This window comes from Chelonia mydas, chromosome 2 (genome assembly GCF_015237465.2).
Source record: "Chelonia mydas isolate rCheMyd1 chromosome 2, rCheMyd1.pri.v2, whole genome shotgun sequence".
NCBI classification, from domain to species: Eukaryota; Metazoa; Chordata; order Testudines; family Cheloniidae; genus Chelonia; species Chelonia mydas.
Genome location: NC_057850.1, coordinates 217,226,003 through 217,253,781, shown reverse-complemented (window position 1 = coordinate 217,253,781; position 27,779 = coordinate 217,226,003). Strand labels below are relative to the sequence as shown.

The 27,779-nt window shown below is 39.9% G+C and overlaps 1 protein-coding gene across 8 annotated transcripts in view; it reads left to right on the top strand.

Annotated features, from left to right (window-relative positions):
• ANKIB1 (ankyrin repeat and IBR domain containing 1) overlaps nucleotides 1-27,417 on the top strand; it is a 166,578-nt gene extending 139,161 nt beyond the window's left edge. For 4 of the 8 annotated variants that reach the window (XM_007060300.4, XM_043541214.1, XM_043541215.1 and 1 more), the window contains exons 11-20: nucleotides 1,173-1,303; nucleotides 8,130-8,264; nucleotides 11,396-11,482; nucleotides 11,578-11,644; nucleotides 12,823-12,968; nucleotides 15,225-15,403; nucleotides 16,825-16,876; nucleotides 21,644-21,755; nucleotides 23,717-23,850; nucleotides 24,193-27,417. In XM_007060300.4, the coding sequence (XP_007060362.2) occupies nucleotides 1,173-1,303; nucleotides 8,130-8,264; nucleotides 11,396-11,482; nucleotides 11,578-11,644; nucleotides 12,823-12,968; nucleotides 15,225-15,403; nucleotides 16,825-16,876; nucleotides 21,644-21,755; nucleotides 23,717-23,850; nucleotides 24,193-24,945 (1,796 nt within the window). In that variant the 3' untranslated portion in view covers nucleotides 24,946-27,417. The remainder of the gene's footprint in view (nucleotides 1-1,172; nucleotides 1,304-8,129; nucleotides 8,265-11,395; nucleotides 11,483-11,577; nucleotides 11,645-12,822; nucleotides 12,969-15,224; nucleotides 15,404-16,824; nucleotides 16,877-21,643; nucleotides 21,756-23,716; nucleotides 23,851-24,192) is intronic. The other 4 variants (XM_027822725.3, XM_043541216.1, XM_043541217.1 and 1 more) reach the window with 3 other exon arrangements.
• Nucleotides 27,418-27,779: the final 362 nt, after the last annotated feature.

Below are 27,779 nucleotides of genomic sequence, written 5' to 3'. Positions count from 1 at the left end.
TGATTTCATGCCGGCTTATTGCTGTAACTCTGTTGCCGCTCCTATTTTACACCAATGTTAAATGAGATCAGAATTAGGCCCATTGTGTGTCTACAGCATTTAGAACATATAATATAAATATTAATTATTATAAAACCATTGTTAAATTAACTAAGCATTTTAAAATAGAAGTTTGCTTGATATCTTTGAAAATTTCAGATTCCCTCTTCATGCTATTTTGAGATATTTCCTGGTTTTTTACTTTACAATGGAAAGTCCAATTTAATAAATATCATCTCCCATTAGCCCAATTTACATTTGTATTTTATTTCCTGTAATTGTTTTAAGTATGCTTTAAAACTGCTCTAGGCTAAAACTGCTTTCACACAGTTTCGTCAGTCAGAGTGGATGAGGCCAAAACATATTAAAAACTTCCTCCGCCCACCTCCCAAAATTGTATTCTAGAGCTTGGTAGGAAATCTTGTAATCCCCAAAAGAGTCCCAAAGGGCTGAGTATTTATTTTCTAAAGTATTACCTATTGTACATGGTTTGGCTCTTAATGCTATGTCCAGAAGTCATTTCCATAAATCTTAGAGAAATAGAAGCAGCTGATACTTATGTATAAAAAAAATGGGGGAAAAGGGTGAATAAGTCTATTTAGATTGTAAACTTTTGGGGCAGGGACTGTCTTTTGTTCTGTGTTTGTACAATGCCTAGTACAGTGGGGTCCTGATCCATGACCAGGGCTTGTAGGTGATACAAATAATATTACCATTATTTATTAATTAATGTAAAATAACATAGGACACACACTTATTTGGAGTGATCCGTAGAAACGAGTATAAAACTTAAGTATCAACAATGATTTTTTTAAATTCCTAGCATGGGTCTCGGACTGTGTTAACATCTTATAGTATATTTAATAAATTATAATGTAAAGCATAATAAAATATACAGATGCATTCCTGAGCTGATTGAGGTGTGGATGTGACCTTTGACTTATGTCGTATTTGTTAAAGCATCTTAATTTTTGCCTTACATTACTTTTGTAACGCATGCTGTAGGTTTGAGGAAATTAATGTGCATTGTCAAGAATTAGGGAAACATGCAGACTTCTTAACCTACTTTTTACAAAAGTTGATATGCAGATAATCTTAACTTTTCTATTTTTTTCCACTTTTTTCTCCCAAAGTTGTGGGAGTTAGTGAGGCTTATGAAGATGCTGCCAACTGCCTATGGTTACTAACTAACTCCAAACCGTGCGCCAACTGCAAATCTCCAATTCAGAAGAATGAGGGCTGCAACCACATGCAGTGTGCAAAGGTATAAAGAAGTTTATATTGTTTATGGTGGAAAGCGTAACTCAAGTTGTATATACATGTCTATTTTGTAAATGCAAACATACAAAGCCTGTGAAATCACAGGTATGGGATCTAGTGGAACTTCTAAACCAAATTGCAACATTGGCAGATAGAAAGAAGCTCTAATGTATTAAGATAAAAGCAGAATATTTGATATGCAATTTCATTAAGTCTTCCTTACAAGATACATTTTGGCTTGGCAGTGAACACTCATTACGTGGGTTGAAGGACAATAAACAAAGAGAAATGACGAGCAGTAAACGAAGAATAAAATAGGAGGAAAGACTTAGAGGAAAACTATACAGATCTTTGCATTGCCACTCTTCTTTAATGACCTAGAAGAGAAAGTGAATAGCATATTTAATTCACAGAAGATACTAAATTTTGAGGCATTGTGAACACTAATGAAGATAGAGAAATAATACAAAGGGAAATAAGGTGAGCTGAAAATATCAAAATAAGGTCAGCTTGGAAAAATGTAAACATAGATATTCAATGGGAGTGAGAAACCAGGAGAGCAGTAATTCCAAGAAAGACTTTAAGGGTAACAATAGACAGAAAATTAGATGCAAGTTTTCAATACTTCACGAAAATAAATAGGTTTTGCATAGCAATATTTTCTATGTCAAAACCTCTTTATGTAACATTAAAATACATCTCAGACAACTCTTTTTTCAAATGAACTAAAAGCAGAAAATTAGAGTACTTGCTTTTTAGTCAATGGATAGTGTGACAAAGTTCCTCCTCTGTCTTGGTGGGTCCTGCGGTTTCCGGCGGATTTCCTTGCCTCAGAGGTTCACGGCAGCCCTCAGTTTGGCCACTTTTGCAACTGGCTCAAACCTGCTGTTCACTCAGCTAACCTCATGACTAGCCAGCATGGGACACCGGGAAGAGAACAATCCCCGCAGTCTCTGTTGTCCCACCTAGTGGGTCAGGGACAGGCCAGAGACCTTCCCCTCTGATATGACTCTCAGTCCAGGTCAGCTCCTCTTGTGTCAAATAGGGAGTTGAGGGAATGGGGGGAACATGGGCCCACCCTCTACTATTGGTTTCACCCCAGGGCCCTGTGGATCGCAGCTGTCTACAATGTCTCCTGTAACAGCTGTGTGGCAGCTACAACCCCCTGGGCCACTTTCCCCATGACCTCTCTGCAGCACCTTCTTCCTGGTGCCTGGTAACATTTTTATTTCTCAGTCCTCCAGCAGCACGTCCTCTCACTCCCAGCTCCTTACATGCCTCTCCCTAACTGAAGGGATGTCTTTCTTTTTTTAACCAGGTGCCCTGATTAGCCTGCCTGCCTTAATTGGTTCTCGTAGCTTCCTAATTGGCTGCAGGTGTCCTAATTAGCCTGCTTGCCTTAAGAGGTTCTAGCAGGTTCCTGATTGTTCTGGAATAGTCCCTGTTATCTTACCCAGAGAAAAGGGACCTGCTTAATCTGGGGCTAATGTAGCTACCTTCTACTACACTCCTGTAGCCATCTGGCCTGACCTTGTCACAATAGCTTATGCGAAAGTAGCAAAAGCAGCTAATTTGTCCATTTAATAATGTCAGGTTTTCAGATTAAGAAAGGGGTATCTGTCACGACTCAGGTTTCAAACACTTATTTGTGTAGGTCGGTTGGCTTCTATCAAAATGTACCTTGGGTTAGAAAACAGTTCTTTCTCTCTTTTTCCAGGAGTCTGTCTCTCCATCCCATGCAAATGGCTTTTTCTTTCTGCGCCCATTACATATTCCTCCTCACTTTTCCTCTGCTATATTTAGGGATTTTGTTGTTTCTGCTACCACCAGAAACAGATCCTGCCTTGCCCTCACTGGTTCATTCTAGGTTTACCATTTATCTTTTTCTTTCTTCAGATGAGCTCAACTCGTGCCAATAAGATCAACTCAACAAGATTTCAAGTGTTGCATACTATAGGCTTGATTGGCTTTCACCATTAAACATAAGTTAGTGTCGCTACTTCAGTTCTACCAGCATTTGAGGTACTAACTAGGGACCAGATTCTCCAGTCTGCTAAGAAAGCTTTGCACCTTGTAAGCAGCACAAAGTGGTTTTAAAATGGCTAGAGATAACTGGTGTTGAATTCCCCTTCTGTAGGGGAACTCTCCATCATCAGAAAGCTGATAGAGGCAATTCTGCTACTTCCTGTACCAGCCTCCCCTCTTCCTTATATAAGAGGAGGGGGAAGGGTTATGTGAGCTGTATTTCAGGGCTGGGCCCCATGGTGGAGTGGAGCTCCTTATATACTTGTTCATCCACTTGCGTAAGTTCTGTTACAGACTTTAGGCCTTTGGCGGCAGTTAGAGTAGTCTCCCTGCTGTTCTAATTTCTGCCAGATCCTAGTGATTGAGTATTAGAAAATCAAAACTGGCTCCCTGCAGCTGCCACACTCCATTTTATATGTCCACACAGCCCAAAGTGCAGAATTGGGTCCTAAATTTTTAGGACCATGATTTTGAGAAGTCATTGGTTTTTCACCAGACTGTCTCTTTATTGGCTGTCATTTATTCCTTATATACTCTAAATCAGTTCAGGATTATTCTTTCTGTATCCTTCCAGGTCTTCTAGCATTCTTCTTAATATCAAATAGATGGGGAAGCATAAGATTTGTAAAGGACATAATAGGGGAGAGACCTCAGTATTGATGCAAAAAAAGTTTATTAATAAAACAATTATAATGTATTATAATTTTAGGTTATTATGTAATTGGCTTCACTGTTACTGAATATTAGGCCACCGTTATTTTCATACACAAGATGCTTGGAGAATACGATAGCTCACATGCTTATGATTTTTGGTTAATCTGGGTTCATTATAAAATAATGAAATGTTCAAGCTAATTAAGGAAATTCCTAGGAAATGTCTGCATTCTGTCATCAGTGAGAACAAAGTGTCAAAGAGGATGACACCACCTTGCCTGTAAAACTATATTTATTACCTTCGTGTGTGTTCACAGACTCTTGTATGCAGCTTTATAGCTTCTATTTTGTTTTAACATTCTGTACTATTTTCTTTTTACATTATCCTTTGGAAGATGTATATAAATGTTAGTAATTGGGATTTTGACCTTGTATAGAGTATTTTATAAGTGTCTTTAATTGCAAATTGTGAATGTACAACAAATAGTAGGTTGTAAATCTAGGAACCATTTGCTCAAAAGGCAAGCAACCAAGAAGACTCATTTATGGTTGAGAAATGTTTTATGGAAGATATTGGTTACTTCTAACTCATGTTTCTACTCAAAGGTGAAAACCTTTGTTGTCCTTCAAATGCTTAATATGTGTGACAGGGTTGGTCCGGATGGCTACAGGAGAGTAACAAAAGGCAGATATGTTAGCCCCAGGTTAAGTAGGTCCCTTTTCTCTGGTTAAGGTAACAGGGAAGGTTCCAGAACAATCAGGAACCTTCTGGAGACAATTAAGACAGACAGGCTGATTAGAACACCTGCAGCCAATCAAGAAGCTGCTAGAATCAATTAAGGCAGGCTAATCAGGGCACCTGGGTTTAAAAAGGAGCTCACTTCAGTTCGTGGTGCGCAGGTAAGGAGCTGGGAGCAAGAGGTGCTAGGAGCTGAGAGTGAGAATGCATACTGTTGGAGGACTGAGGAGTACAAGAATTATCAGACACCAGGAGGAAGGTCCTATGGTGAGGATAAAGAAGGTGTTGGGAGGAGGCCATGGGGAAGTAGCCCAGGGAGTTGTAGCTGTCGCACAGCTGTTCCAGGAGGCACTCTAAACAGCTGCATTCCACAGGGTCCTGGGCTGGAACCCGGAGTAGAGGGTGGGCCCGGGTTCCCCCCAAATCCTCCCAACTCCTGGTCAGACACAGGAGGAGTTGACCTGGACTGTGGGTTCATAAAATGGCCAAACTGAGGGCTGCTGTGAAGCTCCAAGGCGAGCAAATCCGCCAATAAGCGCAAGACCCACCAAGGTAGAGGAGGAACTTTGTCTCATATGCTATAAGCTTATTTTGACATGTATATTTGCAAATATTGTATATGTAAATGCGGGCCTTCATATAATCACTGTGTGATATCATTATATGAAAAGTAAGATATTTTACGTACAAATATAGCTAAGCCATTTGATGCTATAACTGGTTACTAATGTAAGAAGCCATTTGAGTATAGAAATTATTTATATTAATTGGGAAATTAGTTAGTTACCTGGCAATGCGTAAGCAGCTCCTTATCAAGCTCTTAAAAACAAGAAGAAACTTTCCAAGGATGGTACAAAGAAAAGACAATACTTTCTTTGACCATTTACATTTAAATACTCTCTTTAAGAATCTTTTATATTTAAAAAGGCTGTTTTAAGACCTGAAAGACTTGAAGACTATTTTAAGAGCTGACTATTTCAAGAGCTTTTATATAGGATATAGGAGTATTTTGACTTATTTGAAACATAATTTCTGCTCCTGTTAAACACTGACAGATCCAAAGGGATAGCTCAGAAAATGAATTGATTTAAAAGAGAGTTAAAACTTTTAAATATCAAAAATCAATATACCCATAAAGCTGAAGAAGAATAACAACTCTGCTACATATGCAATAGCAGCTTTAATATTCACGAGCTGAAGATGGTACCAGCACAATCCAATAAAGATGTTGGGCCAGTGGAAGATGACAGCAGCTGATATTTAAATCCAGCTATACCCCTGAAAGAGGTCTGTCTTCCATCTTCAGCGAGGCCATGGAAAAAGAAGTGTATAAATTTCTCTGAACTGAAACACATTCTCTTATGCTTATACCCTTACCCTTATGTACACACGCGTGCTCACTTACACTCTAGCTCTCAGCGCTCATCTTAGTTTAGACTGTTCATTTAATCTCTACAAGCAAACAAAAAACAAGAAGACAGCTAAGAACAATAAAACAACAACACAGCATCAAGAGGAAGCAACCTTCCAGCCCACCACTGCTTCTGCAATGTCATCACAACATCGAGAATTCAGCATTACTGGTGAGATGGAGTTTGCCAAAGCACTGCCAAGGGATTAGATTTAATTTGTTCTTGGACTAATTTTAATGCAGTATTGAAATTCTATTATAATTTAGGTGTTAACAGCTTTTTGTGTTAAACCCCAGATTGTTTAAACTATGTATTCCTGGAAAAGAAACATAAGCAAATATTGATAAACAGAGAGAAGTTGTGGGATTTAATTTGAATTTAAGATCATTAATATCAATTTGCATGTCTTGACCAATGCTTGAATGGCGTCTTTTAAGTAAAAAGGAAAGGAGTACTTGTGACACCTTAGAGACTAACCAATTTATTTGAGCATAAGCTTTCGTGAGCTACAGCTCACTTCATCAGATGTATACCTTAGTCTCTAAGGTGCCACAAGTACTCCTTTTCTTTTTGCGAATACAGACTAACGCGGCTGTTACTCTGAAACCCTTCTTTTAAGTAACCAACTTAAATACCTTCTTTAGTTTCATAGGACTTAAACTGACTTCCATGATTTCAATGGGAGTTAAGCACCTAAATACTTCTGAGCATCTGGGCCTTAGTTAAGATCACTCATCTTTCTTATTCATAATAAGGTTCACAGATCAATGACATTGAGTCTCTGCTCTATGCAGCCCTGGAGACAGACCAGACCTGTCAATTAGAGGCATGGGATGTGTGGCTCCACCTCTGAGGAACCACCAGTTTTTCATCTGTCTCTTCAGCTTCAGGCAGGCAGACCATCTCCTCCCTGCTGAAGAGCAAATTTGAAAAAGAGGAGGAAAAACAGGCTTAAAGTCACTAGGCTGTCTTGGTCTGCTTTTATCAGCACAGGGGGATTCCCTTTCTCTTCAGATTCACTGGGACTCTTCATGCCCTGGCTCACCCATGTGGAGTTCAACCTAGTGGAGAAAGCTAAGAAAGCCAGATGCTGTGTCTACTGTATCTCCCCTGGATAGAGATTTGTGCCTCCTCTGCAGAGACTCAGGCACCTCTCAAGTGCTAAGGCTAGGGTACAGTTTTCTATGGTCTCCCCCCTCAAGCAGGAGAGCTCCCAAGAAGCAGCAGCAGCACCTCAGCTGCAAAATCGCCCTTGGGACAGGTAGCAGCCCCAAGAATGATGGCTCCTTCTGTCAGACACTCGCATCTGGCAGGAATATAGGTTAAAGTAGAATATCAAAGGGCCAAGGAAGCTCCCCTCCTCCAGCTTCTGGAGCCTCTGCTCACAGCCCTGAGTGTTGACGATGGAACAGCTGCCCAACCTCTCCCACGAAGCTGCTGTGGCAGCAGGGAGCTACTGATAGGGATGCAGAGCAAGGAGAGCCTTTAGCCAAACCTCCCTCCATTCTGCAGCCTTTTCTATGATTAGCTTATTATCTCTGACAATTTCAAAACTTTTTCCAAAACCTTTGAGTTAAAAAAAAAAAAAATCATAGAAACTGACTCTGCCCCACAAACAGTTTCAAACAGTGACAAACTGATATTTTTCAACAGAAACATCATGTTGATATATTCCCATCCAGCTCTGCTCAACATCTCGTTCTGTGCATCCACCCCAGACTTAATTTATAGAATGCAAAGCACTCCTGCCCTATGTCTGAGAATCAACCAATACTTTTTATATGGCACCATAGACCTATTACAATGTATACAGCAGCTTAGAATACATCTGCTCGGAGGGTCCTTGGCCATTTTCTTTTGACATATAAACATACAGGGGAATGTACTATTCTTGTGAATTCTGTCCCTTCAGTTGGTTGTGGTGGAATAATGATGCAGTACTGGAAATCTGTAATATGATTGGATGCAGGTATTAGTTTTGTTTTCTTCTTCTTTTGAAGTGCAAATATGACTTTTGCTGGATTTGCCTAGAAGAATGGAAGAAGCACAGCTCTTCTACTGGAGGCTATTACAGGTGCACTCGCTATGAAATCATTCAGCATGTAGAGGAACAGTCCAAGGAAATGACAGTGGAGGTAGGAGATTAAACTGTATTGGCTACAATAAAATACTTAGGCTGTAATTTTCTGTCTTGCCTAAGATTCTGAATTGGTGTTCCTGAGAAGAATTTATTAGACTTTAATTTTCCCCATCCTAGGTTCACAATGGGAGAAAAGTGAATTATAACTCTAAATATCATATTGAGATAATAGGAGGAAAATACTGTCTGGCTTGTGTTATACTGGGAACAAAGACAACTGGGTTCTCGATTCTGGTACTAACAAACTGTGTGATGTTGGGAAAGTCACTTCATCTCTCTCTACCGTAGTTACCATTCTGTGCAATGAGTGTAGTAGTACTATAATTACCCGCTGTGCTTCAGAGGACTGTTATTTGGCTTAATCGATGTTTGCAATATACTTTGAGGACCACTGCTTAAAGGTTGCTCTGTAGCAGGGGTCAGCAAACTTTCAGAAGTGGTGTGCCGAGTCTTCATTTATTCACTTTAATTTAAGGTTTTGCGTGCCAATAATACATTTTAACATTTTTTTAGAAGGTCTCTCTCTCTCTATAAGTCTATATATTATCTAACTAAACTATTGTTGTATGTAAAGTAGACAAGGTTTTCAAAATGTTTAAGAAGCTTCATTTAAAATTAAATTAAAATGCTGATCTTACGCTGCCAGCCCGCTGCCAGCCTGGGGTTCCTAGGCCGGCAGCAGGCTAAGCGGGGCCTGCGGCCGGGACCCCGGCTGGCAAGGGACCGGCAGCCAGAACCCCAGACTGGCAGTGGGCTGAGCAGGGCTGGCAGCCGGGACCCCAGACTGGCAGTGGGCTGAGCAGGGCTGGCAGCCGGGACCCCAGACTGGCAGTGGGCTGAGCAGGGCTGGCAGCCGGGACCCCAGACTGGCAGTGGGCTGAGCAGGGCTGGCAGCCGGGACCCCAGACTGGCAGTGGGCTGAGCAGGGCTGGCAGCCGGGACCCCAGACTGGCAGTGGGCTGAGCAGGGCTGGCAGCCGGGACCCCAGACTGGCAGTGGGCTGAGCAGGGCTGGCAGCCGGGACCCCAGACTGGCAGTGGGCTGAGCAGGGCTGGCAGCCGGGACCCCAGACCGGCAGTGGGCTGAGCAGCTCAGCCCGCTGCCGGTCTGGGGTTCCATCCGCCGGCTCCTGTCAGCCAGGATCCCGGCTGCCAGCCCCGCTCAGCCCGCTGCCGGTCTGGGGTCCCGGCCCTGCCCACATAGAGTGGGTACCTACCTTCTCCCTGGTTCTAGCCTATTTTCTTCCTCTCTCTCTGCACTGAGATGAGGGTGGGAGTGCACTGAGCACAGGGCTGGGGGTGAAGGAGCAGGCTGGGGGTTGGGTTGTAGGGTCTGGCCAGGAGCTAGAATGAGGGAGGGGGCTCAGGGTTGGGGTTTGGGTGTGGAGTGCTTACCTGGGCAGCTCCCATTTGGTGCGAGGGCAGGGGGCTGGGGGATGTGAGGGGGTGCAAGAGTCAGGACATGAAGTGTGGGGGGCTGGGTATGTGTGTGGGGTACTGGAGATAGGGCTGGGGTTGTGGGGGGGTGCAGGGGTCAGGGCAGAGGGCTGGGTGTGTGTGAGGGGGTGCAGGGGTCAGGGCAGAGGGCTGGAGGGTGTGGGGGGTGCAGGGCTCAGGGCAGAGGGCTGGGGGTGTGGGCTGGGGTTGTGGGGGTGCTCCCAGCCCCCTGCCCAGAGCAGCTCATGGCAGGGGGCTGGAGGGGATATGCCCTGATTCCACCCCACAGCCCCATCCCCACCTCTTCTCCGCCTCCTCCCTGGAGCAGCGAGCACACTGCGGCTCTGCTTCTCCCCCTCCCCGGCAAGGGCTATCAGCTGATTGGCGGCAGGGAGAGGAGGAGGGCCAGCAACGCAGCACACTGGGGGAAGAGGCCAGGGAGGGGGGAGCTTGCTTGCCCTGCAGCAGCAGCCAGCAGGACCAAGCTTCTTCACCCTGCCCCTGCGGGGGGGGGGGCGGAGAAGAGCGGGCCGGGGCAGGCAGGATTTTTAATGGCACTCTGCTGCCTGCCGGGGTCCCAGCCTGGGTTCAGCAGCAGGCTGAGCGGGGCCAGCAGCTGGGACCCAGAAGGCAGCAGTGTGCCATTAAAAATTGGCTGGCATGCCGTCTTTGGCACGCGTGCCATAGGTTACCAACCCCTGCTCTATAGGCACAAAATCTCAATTCCTCAGTTCTGATGGCTGTATCTGTCAGACTTCTGATTTCAAAACATTACCTTTCTGTCTGATTTAGACTATTCCTGGGGGAATTCTGCGCCACTGTGCAGTGCAGAATTTTGCAAAAATTAATGTGCACACAGAATTTCCTTTCCCCCACAGAAATGGGCTACAGTGCTGCTGGCCACCACTAGGGGCCACTGGACTCTGCAGAGCACAGCTTGCACATAGAAGACACTGCTGTGGGGAGGGGGAAAGGGAGGGAGCTGGAGCATTCCCGGCAGCTACAGTTCCCTGAACACTCTGAGAGAAGGACTTGCAGGAAACTCCACACAAACCTGGGATCGAGCATCAGGCTGTTTTTCCCTCTGGATCCCTGGGGGCGGCGGGTGTCTAGGCTAGGGGGCCCCTGCAGCTGAGCTCTGGGGCGGAAGGGGGTGTGGATGTCTGGGAGAGGGGGCCCCTGCAGCTGGGCTCTTGGGGGAGGGGGACAGGTGTCTGAGCTGGGGGCCCCTGCAGCTGGGCTAGGGAGGGAGGGGCTTCAGGTGTATTAGCTGGGGTCTGGCCCCGCAGCTGGGTTTGCGGGGCGGGAGGAGGAGGTAAAACAGGAACTGTGTTGTCATAGGGGTTTCTTTAACTCTCTACTCTTGGAAGAATTTTTTGTGTGTATGTCTGTATTGCTACAGACAAACTTGCTGAAAGGTATTTTGAAATAAATTACCAAAATAATTGAAACTGGCGTGATTATATAGTGTTATTTTGACAAATAAAATTGGCAGAATTTTAAAATTTTGTATAATTCCTCCAGGAGTATGTCTTAAACAGTACCCATTACCATGGTATTTGTGTATAAATGTCTAATGTTCCCAGCTGAAACAGCTGACTATAGTTTTGTATTTGCTGATGATTGTGAAAATAATATAAGTCTAATAGACTTTAAATGAATGATTCATGTTTGAGTTCTTATTTTCTAGGCTGAAAAGAAACACAGACGATTTCAAGAGCTTGATAGGTTTATGCACTATTACACGAGGTTTAAGAACCATGAGCTCAGCTATCAGGTATGGTCCAAACAGTTTCTAGTAAATTTTTCCCCACTTTATTAGTCCAGAAATTAGATGAATTTGTTGAACTTTATTTTTGTCCCTTTTTTTAGTTAGAACAGCGCCTTCTAAAAACTGCCAAAGAAAAGATGGAGCAGTTGAGTAGAGCTCTCAGCGGAAGTAAGTAGTTTGTTAGTATTTACTGATTTATAATGGTGGTTTGAAGTCAAATATCTCTTTACACTAAAAGAAAAAATTTTGTTCTTCAGATTTTTCTTTACTTATATTGATGCCTACAAGAAATGATATATTTCAGACTGCTACTTCTGTACATTTAAGGCTTTGAACTTTCAGCCTTTGTCAGTCCTCAGTTCATCTTGATAACTTGAGTTTGAGTCCTTTGTTGTTAAGGAGATAACAATTCTCTTTCAGTGTTTATGTGCAACAGCCCCCCACACCTTATTCCATGTATTTATTTAAAATATGTGGGAGAAGGGACAAAACAAAGTTGAAATTGCTTGAGGAAACAGTGAAGTATGAATTTCAGACTTTTAATGGTATCTTACATTTATGTAGTGACTTACACTCTGAAGGATCCCAACGTGCATTAGGAACTACAGCATGTATTCAATATAGAAAGAATCACTTGCTTCTGAAATGCAGTCACCTTTAGGGTGAGGAAAGGTGATTTGATTCAACCAGTGCACAGCACAGTGCACAACTTGTTATATGTGAATCTGTTCTGCATCAGTTTATTTTCTTACTTTGTAGAGAAGTGTACCCATAATAAAGAAATAGTCTTGATCCTCCAGTGAGCTCTGCGTGTACGTAGGGGTTGCCCCCAAGGAGCTCTTTGCAGGATCATGGGCATAAGTCTGTATTGAAACTGTATGAAGACAACCTGCTATGTCACCACCTGCAAGAGTGGAAATTCAGACCTGGTCAGGTCATCACTGCTGGCAGTTTTACCCAGCTGGCCCAAGTGAGCAATCTTATCTGTCCTTCTGGATAAGCCTTTTATTGATAGGGCTCATTAGAGCCTATTACACAGTGTAATTTCTCATTCTGAAATGTTAGTGTAAATAAAATGTGGTAAAAGCTTATATTAGGAAGTAGAATAAGCATATGAGACGCTAAATACACCCAAGGAATAGATCACTTGAGTTAGAGAGAAGCTAGTGATACATAGTTAGTTTTTTTACCATAACCACACCTACCCATTTACAGTATGGAATGGATTTTATTTGGAAAATATTTCTGATCTTACATAACTTGTACTTCTTTTGGGGGAAACTCTCATAATAAAACTACTGAGGTCAGCAGAAAAATGTTTTTACAATGCTTGTGTTACTGTACAGCTGAAGGAGGCTGTCCTGATACCACTTTCATTGAAGATGCAGTACAAGAGCTCCTAAAAACTCGCCGCATTCTCAAGTGTTCTTATCCATATGGATTCTTTTTGGAACCTAAAAGCACAAAGAAAGAAATATTTGAACTTATGCAGGTAAAATAAGTATGTTTTGCTTTTTATGACACAACTAATTTTTCTTGTAATACTAGTTATCCATATGGCATGTTTTCTGACTACATAAAATTCTTAAACTTAGTTCAAAATGAGAAAGATGTGGGAAAAAATGTGTATAATGAACTATTTATTTTGCTGTAACATTAAACTCATTGTTGGGTCAATATGACTTTGAATTCTGTCTTTAGAGGTTTTAAGGCTACAACCAAATTAGGGGGAAGGGAGTGAAGAATAGTTTTGGCAGGATTGTTTAGTCTATAATACAGTTATTTTATTACAAATATTTTATTGCCGCTTTAAAGACAAACAGATTCTTAATGAAAAAATATACACTTGTAATTCAGCTTTTCTGAAGATATATTAACAGGATTCTCATTCCTGGATTCGGTTGAGACCAGCAGATCTCCCTCAATTCTAAAATAATTTTGATTCCTGAGGGCACTGGCTTTGGGTATAGTGCAAGCCAAGCCCTGCATTGACCATCAAATCTCCTTTCTCTGCTGGGTGTAAATAATGTCCTCTAAATGATCTACTCAGTCCCTTCATTTGCACAGGAAGTGAAGCTCCCTAGGATGATAAACCAATACGAAATGATTAACCATAACCAAAAATATGCCCCTCCCCCCCCCCCCCAAAATAGAATCAACACATAAACATTAAAGAAGATACCTCCCCATAGAGTTTGGGAATTATGTGGTGAATGAAAGTTATGTCAGAATGATGCTTTTTTCAACAGACAGCCCCTTTCTTGATGGCCAATCAAGAAGGAACTTTCTGGAATTACAGGGCAGTATTTATTACACCCAGCGGGGGATGGCATGCAATGGCCACTAGAGGGCTTGGCTCACTATACCTCACAACTTTATTTATTTATATGTATTTCCATAGTACCTAAGAGCCCTAGTTAAGGACCAGGACCCATTATGCTAGACACTGTACAAACACAGAACCTGCCCCAAAGAACTTACAATTTAAGAACAAGACGGGATGGATAAAGACAAATGGGGAGTACAAGGAAACAACGAGACAGTATTGGTCAGCATAATTGGCATGGTCTTAGCACACCTCTGCCCTCAGTGGTAAAAATTCTTTGAGGGCTGAGGGAGTTCCATCAGTTTCTTGTTAAGGAGCTAACACCCAGGAGTGAGAATCCTGTCAGGATGGTGTCTTTAGAAAAATTGAATTATTCAGTATAGTAACCCCTCACTTAATGTCGTCCCGGCTAACGTTGTTTCATTGCAGATCAATTAGAGAACATGCTTGTTTAAAGTTGTGCAATGCTCCCATATAACGTTGTTTGGCAGCCGCCTGCTTTGTCCACTGCTTGCAGAAAAAGCAGCCCATTGGAGCTAGCTGGTGGGGGCTTGGAACTAGGGTGGACCATCAGCTCCCCGCTCCCCTAAGTTCCCTGTGCGGCAGCCACCCAGCAGGCTCTCAATTGCCAGGCAGTTCAGCTGTCCCTCCCCCCACTGCCCTGTGCTGCTCCTGCCCTCTGCCTTGGAGCTGCTCCCGGGAGCCTCTTGCTTGCTGTGCAGGGGGGTGCTAATGTCAAGGTGTTCCCCTGTCCCCCCTTCCTTTACCCCATCTTCACTGAGCAGAGGGAGCCTCAGGACAGAGGGAGCTTGCTGGCAGCAGCTGCTGTCTCAGCTTGCTGATCTACTTAAAAAGGCAGTGTACTTAGAGTGGGGTCAGCGTACTTAAAGGGGCAATGTGCAACACACACACACAGTGTGTGTCTCCCCTCCCTCCATTCGTGCTGCCTTGTAGAGTGTGAGGCTACATTAACAACAATGGGCTAATGCTTGAGGGCTCAGCCGAGTGCTAGTTCATCATTTAGCAGTAAAGCATTCCCTGGGAAATATCCCACCCTCTTCCACCCTCTGACTTCACCACCTCAACCAAGCTTCACAATCATCATTGCTGTGTACAGTATTAAATTGTTTAAAACTTATAGTGTGTGTGTGTGTGTGTGTGTGTGTACATATATATATTTTTTTTTTTTAACTGTCTTTTGTCTGGCGAAATTTTTTTTCCTGGAATCTAACCCCACCCCACCCCACCCCGGATTCGCTTAACATCGTTTTGCTTAAAGTAGCATTTTTGGGAACGTAACTACAGTGTTAAGCAAGGAGTTACTGTATAGTATGTTTACAATGCAGTTATGCCAGTTTTTCATTTAACTGTTTTATTTTGTTGTAACATTACGTGGTACACTTTGTTTATTTTCTGTTGCAGACAGACTTAGAAATGGTCACTGAAGACCTTGCTCAGAAAGTAAACAGGCCTTATCTTCGTACGCCTCGTCATAAAATAATCCGTGCAGCATGTCTTGTGCAGCAGAAGAGGCAAGAGTTTTTGGCCTCTGTGGCCCGAGGAGTTGCCCCTGCAGACTCACCAGAAGCTCCAAGGCGCAGGTAATTTAGGCATAAAAAGCGTGTGCAAACCAAAAAAGTTCAGGTTACAGCTACCAAGCTCCGTAAACCCACCCCTCAAACTAGTGCTTGCTTTGACATACACCTCAAGGCAAAATAGAGCTGACAGAATTTTGTAGTTGTAGGTCACTGGCTCAACAAACACTTCCTTCATTTGATTCGTGTGAAATTACATCCTTTCACTTTAAACTTCAGCATGTGAAACTCCGTTAAACTGCCAAGTGTCTCTCACTTTCATTTTGGAACTGAAAATGAGGAATCTTGGCTGACTTTTAAATTTGTAATGAAATCCAAAACCAGGCAGGATTTTCACCAGTGGGGTTTTTTTTTTTTTTTTTTTTTTTGGGGGGGGGGGGGGGGGGGGGGGTTGCCAACTCTTTCCACACAGGTGCAGTTGCAATATTAGCATGGGAGATAGAGCCCATGCTTTGGTAGAAATCCACCCCTGGAGTTTAGGAAGTTGCAGAGGCTGACTAGATCTTTGTGGGGAAGTCATTGATTTCTTCCTCTAGCTAGAAAGCCAAATAATCTCATTCACAGTTCCTATATTTTTGATTAGATTGGCATTTTCATTTCACTCTTATGGCACCTTGTGGATGACAACTCAAATTGCTGTATACACTTCCATTGCAGTCTGGTCATCTGACAAGTGAAAGGTGTTAAACTGAAGACAGCTTGTTAATAGAATAAAGATCTTAATAGAGTAATGTGATCGATGGAACTGATTCAGAGAAGCAATATTTTTGCTACTCAGTGTTCTGTTTAGATTACATTTTAATTGTTTGAAGTTACTGGTAGGTTTGGTGTGTGTATACTATTTTATCCCCACATTTCTCTTCCTTTTCTTCTAGTGAAAGGATGTAGACCTAAAAATCATTCTCTTTTAGTTTTTTCTGTTTTTTTTTAAATTACATTAAGATATGCCAAGTTGTGAATTACAAGAATAGTTAATAATAAGTATAATTATAACATATATGCACCCACTCAATTGTTCTACCTCCGAGCCATTGTGACAGTGAAGCATAATTTGGGTGTAATGATTCTTTCCCAGTTTAGTCAGTGTACTAGATATGAATTTTTATAGTATAATTCACACCCAGTTTTTTGATCTCTTAATAGCTAGCTGAGTACTTGTGGCCTCATTTCACGTCCTGTACTTCAAAATAGCCACTTAAATACTTGGCACTCACCAAACACTATTTAAATAACTGCTGAGAATAATTTTCAAAATCCAGAATTTTAAATAATTTACTTATCCAATCTTCTGAAACATTTTTATAAATGTATGTGTTAACCAGATGAGGAGTTCACCTCAAGGTGGTTTACAGTTGTAGACTGGGGGAGCCATTGTTCATACTTTATTCTGCTAATAAATTACATGATGTATCTAATTTAATTTATAGCTTTGCTGGTGGAACATGGGATTGGGAATATTTAGGATTTGCATCCCCTGAGGTAAACTATTTCTTTTTTACATTTTTAATGTCGCTCTGCATATTATAGGAACCAGGGTGTAATTCTGTTTTGCATGGAGAGATTCCAGATTTTGTTTCATATTGTACGGAGGCTTGCAAGGTTGGGTTTAAGCTTTCCATTTTCTTTGCTTCACAATAGAAGGAAATATATGCATGGGTAATTGGGCAGTACCTAAACAATGAGTCTTATGAAAAGACAGCTCTTAAGGATGGCATCAGACCAACTCTTTTGCATTGTATTTTTTCCAATCTCAGAGCAAGGCAATAATCTATGAACAAAACATGCCTGCATTTGGGGCAAGATTTTTATAGTAAATATTCAAAAATCTGTATAATTAAAAATATACTTTTGAATGCAATACCAGTCCAACAGAATTTGACAGAGAACCTAAATGAAGTGGCACACTATCTTCCATTCTTTACTGATTTAACAATTCAACAAAAAATTAAAGATTTAAAATTAAATGTTCTGTTTAAATTTTAAACAAATATTATTCTGAATGTAAAAGTAGTATTAAAGAGGAAGGAAACTAGATAATTTCTGATATAATTAGGGCTGTCAAAGCAATTAAATAAATTTATTGCAATTAATTGTGCGATTAATCGCACTGCTAAAGAATGATAGAATACCATTTATTTAAATATTTTTGGATGTTGTCTACATTTTCAAACATATTGATTTCAATTACCACAGAATACAAAGTGTACAGTGCTCACTTTATATTATTATTTTTGATGACAAATATTTGCACAGTAAAAAACAAAATAAATAGTTTTTTCAGTTCACCTAATACAAATAATGTAGTGCAATCTCTTTATCATGAAAGTTGAACTTACAAATGTAGAATTATGTACAAAAAAATAACTGCACTCAAAAATATAACAATGTAAAATTTTAGAGCCTGCATGTCCACTCCATCCTACTTCTTGTTCAGCCAATCGCTCAGACAAACAAGTGTGTTTACATTTGCAGGAGGTAATGCTGCCTGCTTCTTGTTTACAGTTTAACCTGAAAGTGACAACAGGTGTTTGCATGGCACAGTGGTAGCCGTCATCGCAAGATATATTTACGTGCCAGATGCTCTAAAGATTCATATGTCCCTTCATGCTTCAGCCACCCTTCCAGAGGACACACGTCCATGCCGATGACGGGTTCTGCTCAGTAACAATCCAAAGCAGTGTGGAGCGATGCATATTCATTTTCATCATCTGAGTCAGATGCCACCAGCAGAAGGTTGATTTTCTTTTTTGGTGGTTCGGGTTCTGTAGTTTCCGCATAGGAATGTTGCTCTTTTAAGACTTCTGAAAGCATGCTCCACGCTTCATCCCTCTCAGATTTTGGAAAGCACTTCAGATTCTTAAATCTTTGGTCAAGTGCTGTAGCTATCTTTAGAAATCTCACATTGGTACCATCTTTGCGTTTTGTCAAATCTGAAGTGAACATGTTCTTAAAATGAACAACATCTGTTGGGTCATCATCTGAGACTGCTAGAACATGAAATATATGGCAGAATGCGGGTAAAACAGAGCAGGAGACATACAGTTCTCCCCCAAGGAGTGCAGTCACAAATTTAATTAACTCATTTTTTTAAATGAGCGTCGTCAGCATGGAAACATGTCCTATGGAATGGTGGCCAAAGCATGAAGGGGCATACAAATGTTTAGCTTATCTGGCACGTAAATTCCTTGTAATGCCGGCTACAAAAGTGCCATTTAAATGCCTGTTCTCACTTTCAGGTGACCTTGTAAATAAGAAGCAGGCAGCAGTATCTCCTGTAAATGTAAACAAACTTGTTTGTCTTAGCAATTGGCTGAACAAGAAGTAGGACTGAGTGGACTTGTAGGCTCTAAAGTTTTACATTGTTTTGGTTTTTTCAGTGCAGTTATGTAACAAAAAAATTTACATTTGTAAGTTGCACTTTCATTGTAAAGATATTGCATTATGGTACTTGTATGAGGTGAATTGAAAAATACTATTAATTTCTTTGTTTATCATTTTTATAGTGCAAATATTTGTAATAAAAATAATTATATTAAGTGAGCACTGCACACTTTGTATTCTGTGTTGTAATTGAAATCAATATATTTGAAAATGTAGAAAAGCATCCAAAATATTTAATAAATTTCAATTGGTATTCTATTGTTTAACAGTGCGATTAAAAGTGCAATTAATAGTGATTAATTTTTTTAATCACAATTAATATTTTTGAGTTAATTGCGTGGGTTAACTACAATTAATTGACAGCCCTAGATACAATATTATGTTAGTTGTGTCACAAATAATATCACTTTTTCTGCAGGATGGACTACTGCTGACAGGATTAGAAAAAGCAAAATACAATTTTTTAAAACAATATTTTACCATTTATACATGGTGGAAGAACATTTATGTGATTGTCAAACTGCACTGCATATAATATGTGCATTTTCCTTTCAAGTTTTCCTTTCTCTCCCTAACTTGAATTAAATATTTCGGGGGGTTTAAATCAAACTGTGAGGTTAAAGGAGAAATCTCACATCTTCATTTTTCTTACGAGCCAGTCACTTTCAGACACACTGGAAAAATACCAGGTCTTATAAAACTCCATTTTCTATATATTTCCTTTCCTATTGTTGCTGGTTAGCAATATGCTGTCAGAAAAAAAAGCTTGCTTCTTATAGTGTAATCAGCTTGTTTCTCCTGTCCAATTCCTTCAGTTCTTCCTTTGTTCCTACATAATTCAGTGTTTTGTCAGACTGAACTATATCTGTGATGTTACAACAGCCCAGGAGGAACAGGGTAGGAGAAAAGGCAGACTAGAAAAGGGAAAGCTTCTGTTAAACAATAAGTAACATGGCAGTCATGTTTAGATGACAGTTCATTAGCCGTTATAATTTGCCCAAATATGACACCGTCTGATTTAAATTGGATCCTTTGTACCTCAGCTGCCAAAGATACTTGCAACCACCTGAGCTAAAGGAATTCTGTAGCTAAAATAATTGTCCTTTTTGTATTTTCCATTAAATTCACTAGACAAACTTTTTAGCACAATTATGTATTTTTACTGATACCAAAGTAAAATATTTGCGTATACCAGATCTTGTTACCACAAAATTCTACCCAGAATAGAGAAAATTGGAATGTTTTCAGTAAAAAGCACTATATTTAGGCCAGTATATGAAAATTCTACTTTTCAGTGCAATAAAATTAAAATCTATATTGCTAAAATATATAACATCTTTCTAAGTAATCAGACACAAAATGATATCTGTATGAGTGGAGATATCTGTCTGAAGCACAAATATATTAAAGAAACAACAATTATTAAAAAGGCCATAAGTGAAATCCGTGACCTTATTGCAAACATAGAGAAAATTTATATTTTATGTAATATCTGCAATGACTTTTAAATCTTAATACTTTATGGACTCATTTCTGATCATTCTCAATCCCCATGGTGGGTGTGTGTATATTTATAAATTAATATGGATCTCTTTACTTAAGGAATAGGTGTATATGGTGTAAAGAATACTAAGTCAATTGTTAGGCATCAAGATCTGGAAATTAAGGTCCTGCTGCTGCACTTGAATCAGTGGAACTTCACACAGGAGCAAGAGTCTGCTAGCATTGATCCTATTGTGGTGAAAGTGCTTACAGTTTGTATTTGTTGTTAATGTGTAAGCACCTGGGATGAAACTCTCCATAGAAAGAACTGAAGAGGCCATGAAGTAACTGTCTGGACTGTTGGTTCTTTCTAAGTTTCTTTTATGTTGCAGAGCAGCTGTACAAAAGGAGGCTTAATGACCTTTTCCAGGCCACGCAGTACAAGAGAAGCTTTGGAGTAGGAGTTTCCCAGGTGTAAAGTGCAGGGGCTGACGGAGAAAATAAGTTTAGTATGTGTTTAACTAGTTAGATTTGTTTGAAATTGGTGTGAATCCTAGAGAGAGACAGAAGTTGGAGACAGCTGCTTCTTGGGGCATGACTGTGGTGCCTTACCTGCAGTTTCTGATAAAGGGAATTAACACCTAAGTGCAGTTTTTTGCCACCTCTGTTCAAGTAAAACAAGATTTGTGTACATTTTGTAAATAAACAAATCACACTAAGAAAAATTTGCAGTCCCTACTCTGATGCCCACACCCACCCTGACTTGTCAAAAGTGTTAAATAAGTAGGTACGATGGCATGCCTCTTTTTATCCCTATGCAGTGGATGAAATCCACCCCAGTTAGAACATAAGAACGGCCATACTGGGTCAGACCAAAGGTCCATCTAACCCAGTATCCTGTCTTCCGACAGTGGCCAATACCAGGTGCCCCAGAGGGGATGAACAGAACAGGTAGTCATCGAGAGATCCATTCCCTGTCGCTCATTCCCAGCTTCTGGCAAACAGAGGCTAGGGACACCAGAGGGGCACAGACCAGCCACTTTGTACCACAGATTTGTGTTAGCCCTGCAAATGTAGGCCGCAAGTATTGGAGATTACTCCACTACTTGCAAGTAATGGAGATTGCAAGTATTCAGATATCTGCAACTAGCAGGCTTTGCTCGTTAATAATTTTGTTCATTTAGGATTACCTGCTGTCTTTTTTTTTTTCTTTTTCTTTTTTTTAATTTCTTGCACGACAATCTGCTATTTATTTTCTAGGAACAGGTGATTTTATAATAAATGTATAAAATCACACATTTTTCTTAATAGAAAATGTACTGTTGGTTATGGGAGAAAAATATTGCATGTTCCCCTGTATTTTGTAACCTTTGATTTATGCAGGAATATGCTGAATTTCAGTATCGGAGGAGGCATAGACAGCGTCGACGTGGAGACATACACAGTCTACTCAGTAATACTCCAGACCCCGAAGACCCTAGTGAGAGCACATTAGGTATGTTTTTTGTTTGGCGTAAAAAAGAAAAAATAAACGTATCTCAAATGGTTAGTAGAATCCACTATGATCCTTAGTTTACAGATAGATTTAAAAAAATTATGGTCTCAGTGCTGCACTTGCTTAACTTTACTTCAGTGTGACTACTCCTGTACAAAAAGAAAAGGAGGACTTGTGGCACCTTAGAGACTAACAAATTTGTTAGTCTCTAAGGTGCCACAAGTCCTCCTTTTCTTTTTGCGGATACAGACTAACACGGCTGCTACTCTATTCCTGTACAGTTGAACATATCCATGAATCTTTGCAGGACCCTGGCCTTAGACTATCCACCCTTACTTAGAGCAAACTTATTTTTCTGTCTCTGAAGACATTTTCAGCAGTAAATACATCACGTAAGATTCTCATCCCCATACCAAGCTCCTTTATGCCTGATAAAAGGGCCAGAGTGACATAGAAGGGTTCTAAAACCCCTGTATCCACCTAATATAACATAATATAAATTCACTGGTTTTTGTCCAATGAGATATCCAGGAGAAACATGGAGGGACAAAATCAAAGTGTAGATTAAAATAATTCCAAGACTGCAGTTTAAAATAACTGATGCAAAATTGCCACCCATTTTGGCTTTTTACAAGGTAATTTGTTTTTATGCCATCAAGTTAGTTGTGATTAAGGGACAAACTGTTGGGATCTCACTTTTATTTCATTCTAAATTTTCAAGTTAAAATGGTAAATCCTATTACCATAATTCAAAAGATTGATATTTCTCTCTACTGTGGAATAAGTTTTTTCTGACAACACTTATTTCATTTTTAGAATTTTTTTTTAAGAACAGGAATGTCACTTGGATTCACAGGGGAAGCAATAGCAACATTACTCTTAGAAATGCTGACACATCACAGGAAAAAGAAATGTGAGCAAAATTCTCAGTTTGCAGCTGAGCTACGGTGTGCACATGTATATCTGTGACCTGCATATTTTGGCCCCTGTCTTAAATTAGAACAGCTTCATGGCTGCTCTAAATTACACTCAATTGCCACAATGTGCTAGGGGCCACTCTGCAGCTAAGAATAGAGGAAGAGAACTGCTAACATGAATTTTGACAAATAGGAAGGAGGCAGACAAGCACAAAGGGCCAAATCCAGGTCCCTGCATTAGGGGCTGAGAGGGAGTGACTAAGAGCATTCTGGCAAATCTACAGCATCCAGGGAACTCTGTTATGCCAAGGGTATTTCCCAGAGGCACTTTCCACAAGGGAAAGTGTAAAGAGGCCAAATCATGATGGAGAGTCTGGTCCCATATTTAGAAGGAAAATCTCATTTTCGAGCAAATGTGAGGAGGGGAAGAAAGACTTGTTTTTTACCAAAGTGTTCCATAATGCACGAGTGGGTTTTAGAAGCCCTTCTGCCACCTTATCCCTTTGACTTGTATTATTGACCATGTGTCCCATTCCCGTAAAGAGAGGAAGAATGCAATTAAGGGAGCAGACACACACAAAGGCGTAAATCAATCCCATCCTGTGCAGCCATGGAGACTCCCAAAGCAATGTAACTGGTACTGTTCCACTGTACATGAGTTGGGACTGGATTGGGGGGGGGGGGGGTTAATGTGTGCTGTGCACAGAGCAAGGCCAGAAGAACCATTTGCAATAAGGCTCCTCTTGTCTCCTCCACCCCCCCCCCCTTCCAAATCCAGCAGGGATTTGTTGGTGCCATGGGAGCAGCTGTGCAAGCATCCTAAGGAGGGGATGGGGAAGCAGTCCTTTCCTCTAGCGCACAGCCAGTTGTTGGGGCTGTGCTCTGTATTACAGGATTTGGGCCAAAATGAAGAAGAGAGCAAGATCATACACTTGAAGCCAAATTAATAAGAAGCAGGAGGTTCTGCCAATAAAAATGGGGATTAAAAATGGAGAGAGGTTTCGTGTTCATACTTAAATGTTTTTGTTTAAATTATTTTAACAGATACTCAGGAGGGTGGTAGCAGTAGAAGACACGGTACCTCCATGGTGAGTTCAGCTTCTATGAGTATTCTGCACAGCTCTTCACTTCATGACTATACCCCTGTCAGTCGCTCTGAAAACCAGGATTCTCTTCAGGTATCTTCCCTAGTCTCCTGTCCATTTGCTTTGCTTTCCTTCCTATATTTTTCTTTATCATATTTTCCTGCATCCTACATTTGTTACATGACTATTTATGGTGGTGAGAGGGGTGGAATCTAGCATAAGAAAATATGAATTTACAAAGTATTGTTAAGCTACCGTAAATGTATCATCATCATCAAGGATAAATCAACTTTTAGAATTGATTTTAAAACTTTACTGGAATACATTTTTCAGACATTTTAAACAAAATGCAACAATATACATTAATTTTGAATCCAAAACTTGATAAAAGCAAAAATTATTTAATTTTGAAAGTGATCTTGTATATCTCCATAGGCTCTTAGTTCTTTGGATGAAGATGACCCAAACATCCTGCTTGCTATTCAGTTATCATTGCAAGAATCTGGCTTGGCTATTGATGAAGAAACTAGAGACTTCCTTAATAATGAGGCATCATTAGGAGCAATAGGTACATCTTTGCCTACAAGGTTGGACTCAGTTCCTGTAAATATAGATAACCCTAGGGCGGCTTTGAGCAGCTCTGAGTTGTTAGAACTTGGTGATAGTTTGATGAGACTAGGGGCAGGCAATGATCCATTTTCAGCTGATCGCCTTAGTTCACACCCTTTCAGTGATACAAGAAGTGGATTATACTCAGCATCTAGTGATGCTGATTCAAGTAGCCAGGACCCCAATATTAATGAAAATCTGCTTGGAAATATCATGGCCTGGTTCCATGACATGAACCCTCAAAGTATCGCACTAATTCCTTCAGCAAGTACAGAAACTGATGAGGATTCACAGCAACATAGTATCGATGATGGGTCAGGAGGACAACCAAATCTTATAGAGGTAGGACTGGAGCCTCAGGAAGAGCATGCACTTTTTGAGGATGCCCTCAGAAATGAAGGCAGAGGAACCCAAACAGAAGTGAGTATTTCTGAAGAAAACATCATTCCAGGGGAAAGAGTGCCACAAAGTGGTGACTGTACTGGGGAAGCTATTAGCAGTGTGGATACTTCAGAAGATGTTTCAAGTCAAACTCCTCCGACCTCAAATGAATGGATTGAGCATGTACATTTGGTATGAACACAAACTAGTTTTTGATCTTAAATGGATGGCTGTTACAGATGGTACAGTATGTGGAGTAAGCATTATGGGGACTTTGATCCACATACTTACAGCTCAGTTGTAAACCACTGACATAATGATGGAATACATAGGCGTTCCCTTGAATTGAAGTTCTTTAGACTAATAATATGAACCTTTCAAGGAATATCCTTTGCATTTAATTAGGTAGTGTTTGCCTTTTTTGCTCTGAAGGAAGAGGAATAAGTAAGTTGTACTCCACATTCCTAATACATTGCACCATCTGTTTAGCCTTACGTTGGTAATCCTTAATTTGAAAGTATGGATTAAAGGCTTACACTGATTATTTTTGTTATTTAGCCTCAAATAGTTTTTTCCATTTTTAGAACTCAGTCTTTCAGCAAAATAATAACATTTAGCAGTTCATTTACATTTTTTTTTTTGCTTTTCCATAACTTTTTCCTTATTTATCTTTCATTTTTTTACTAGCAGAATGAATTGAGGTATTTTATGCTTCTCTTTAGTGCTGCTCCAGGAACAAGAAAATGGATATTCTTTTAATATTAAAATTAAAGGTTTTTTTTCATGTCTATTTACAGTCCAAATGTGCCAAACTGTGAATAGCTAACTTTAACCCAATACAACAGGTGTACAGTGTGCCTGTATCAAAGTAATCCCATGATTCTTAGCAGTGAACCACTGGGTAGCATTTCTTCTCTAAATTAAATGGCATTTATTGCCGTGGTGACTGCATTTAATTAAATGTAGCCTGTACCTTAAGTTAATTAAACCTCATGCTGCTGTTAAACAGTTGTTTTAAATATTAAAATACAGTTTATTAGCAACAGCTATGCTGTATTTGAGACACTTTAATGGAAGTGCAATCATAGTTCTTTTTCATAATTTTACAATGCATTTTATGCACTAATGGTGCAATTAATTTTAATGGTAACATTTTATAAAATATAGAAATATGAAATTTTCATATTATTGCTTGTCCCACAATTATTAAAGTTCAGTAATGCATTCTGTGCAACATGTTACCGTGCCTTTGCCGTAACCCAAATGGACAGTTGCCACAGTTAAATAAGTAATTCAGATTCAGTGTCTGTTCTGGAGTAACTATGCTATTAATTGAAAAGACCTCCATAAAACCACCCATGGCCTTGCCTTTACAGTAAACAATGACTAAATGTTCAGTCAGTGTTTTTGCATAAATAACAAACACTGCTAGATATTTGTTCAATTGCACAATATTCACTTGCTGTGTGATTACTGTTTAGTAGAAAAACTAAACAAAAAAGACCCTTTCTGGTTGTTGTACTGTGAAGAAAATATTGGTTTTAGATTTGCTTAAAAGCATCAAAATTACAGTTAGTGGTAAATGAGATACAGTGGTACAGTATGTAATTACAACTAGAGTAAATTGTTGAAAGTGCTGTTTTACTTGCATATAGTCAAAACCTGTCATAATATAAGGAAAATCAATACACAACACTCCATTGTAAGATTTGCTTGACTGTTAGGAGATTTGTTGATATAAAAGTTTTTCACTGCCAAGCGTGTATAGGCAAGTATGATGGCAAACAAAGATAGATAGATAGAGAGATTACTGTGAGTGTTTTGGTAACTTTTTCATTCAAATCCTACTTCTGGAACCTTGTAGTCAGAAGGTTCATATTAGTAAGGAGTTATATATGAATATTTTATCTCCAGGTGCCACACAAAAATCGTTTTCTCTTTAGCAATGTCTTTAGAGAGAATGGTTTGAGGCTGTTGTTATGCTCTATAATTCCATTACATTTTCTAACTTTACCTCTAGGGGCCCCATTCTCAAAAACATTGATGTTGAACCCTTTGTCATCTTTGGAAAATACCTATTTTAAAATGTTCTATGCTATAAACTACTATAATCTAAAATAGTTCTTTAAAGACTGTCATCATGAATTGATCCAAAACTTAAAAATGTTTGACTCGCATAGCGTCCTTGAGTTGTAATTTCTGAATACAAAGATTCTCACGAAGATTGTGTATTACATTGAGATGTGTCTTGCAAAGCTACAGTAAGATATGTAAGAGTGCTCTGTGAAGATAGTGAAGTTTGTGGGTTCTGGTTTTTCTGTACTTTGTTTAGGTTGTGCAGTATATCCACTGTTTCTGTGATACTCTATTCCAAGCATGAAAATAAGCATATTAAATTTGTATTTTCATAGTACTTTATTTTAAAAATCACCACAGTCATTCACTTTACAGTTCAGAAATAAAGTTTGGCAAGCCTATTTTGTAAACCTATTAATTTTATAATGTAAAAAAAATTACTCTAACCTTGAATTGTTGTTTGCACTTTCATAGTCTATACTTGATACATTCCCACTTTATATACAGTAGGATACTACAACGATGTAGATGTTTGGCCAAAAGAATGCTGTTAATATGTAAAATTCTTTGATTAAACATTTATTACTTAAACTATTTCCCTTCTGTCTCATTACATCTTGGACTTTATTCTAGCAAATTCCGAAGATAGATTTGATTAAGACTATGAATATTTCTGTTCTTAGACTATGAATATTTCATCCTACACTGTGGATGGGTGTTGCAGACCATATACAATCAGGCATTTCTTGATACATTATACTGTCATCCTCTTTTTTTTTTTTAAGTATGGTTTCAGAGTAGCAGCCGTGTTAATCTGTATTTGCAAAAAGAAAAGGAGGACTTGTGGCACCTTAGAGACTAACAATTTATTTGAGCATAAGCTTTCGCATCCAATGAAGTGAGCTATAGCTCACGAAAGCTTATGCTCAGATAAATTTGTTAGTCTCTAAAGTGCC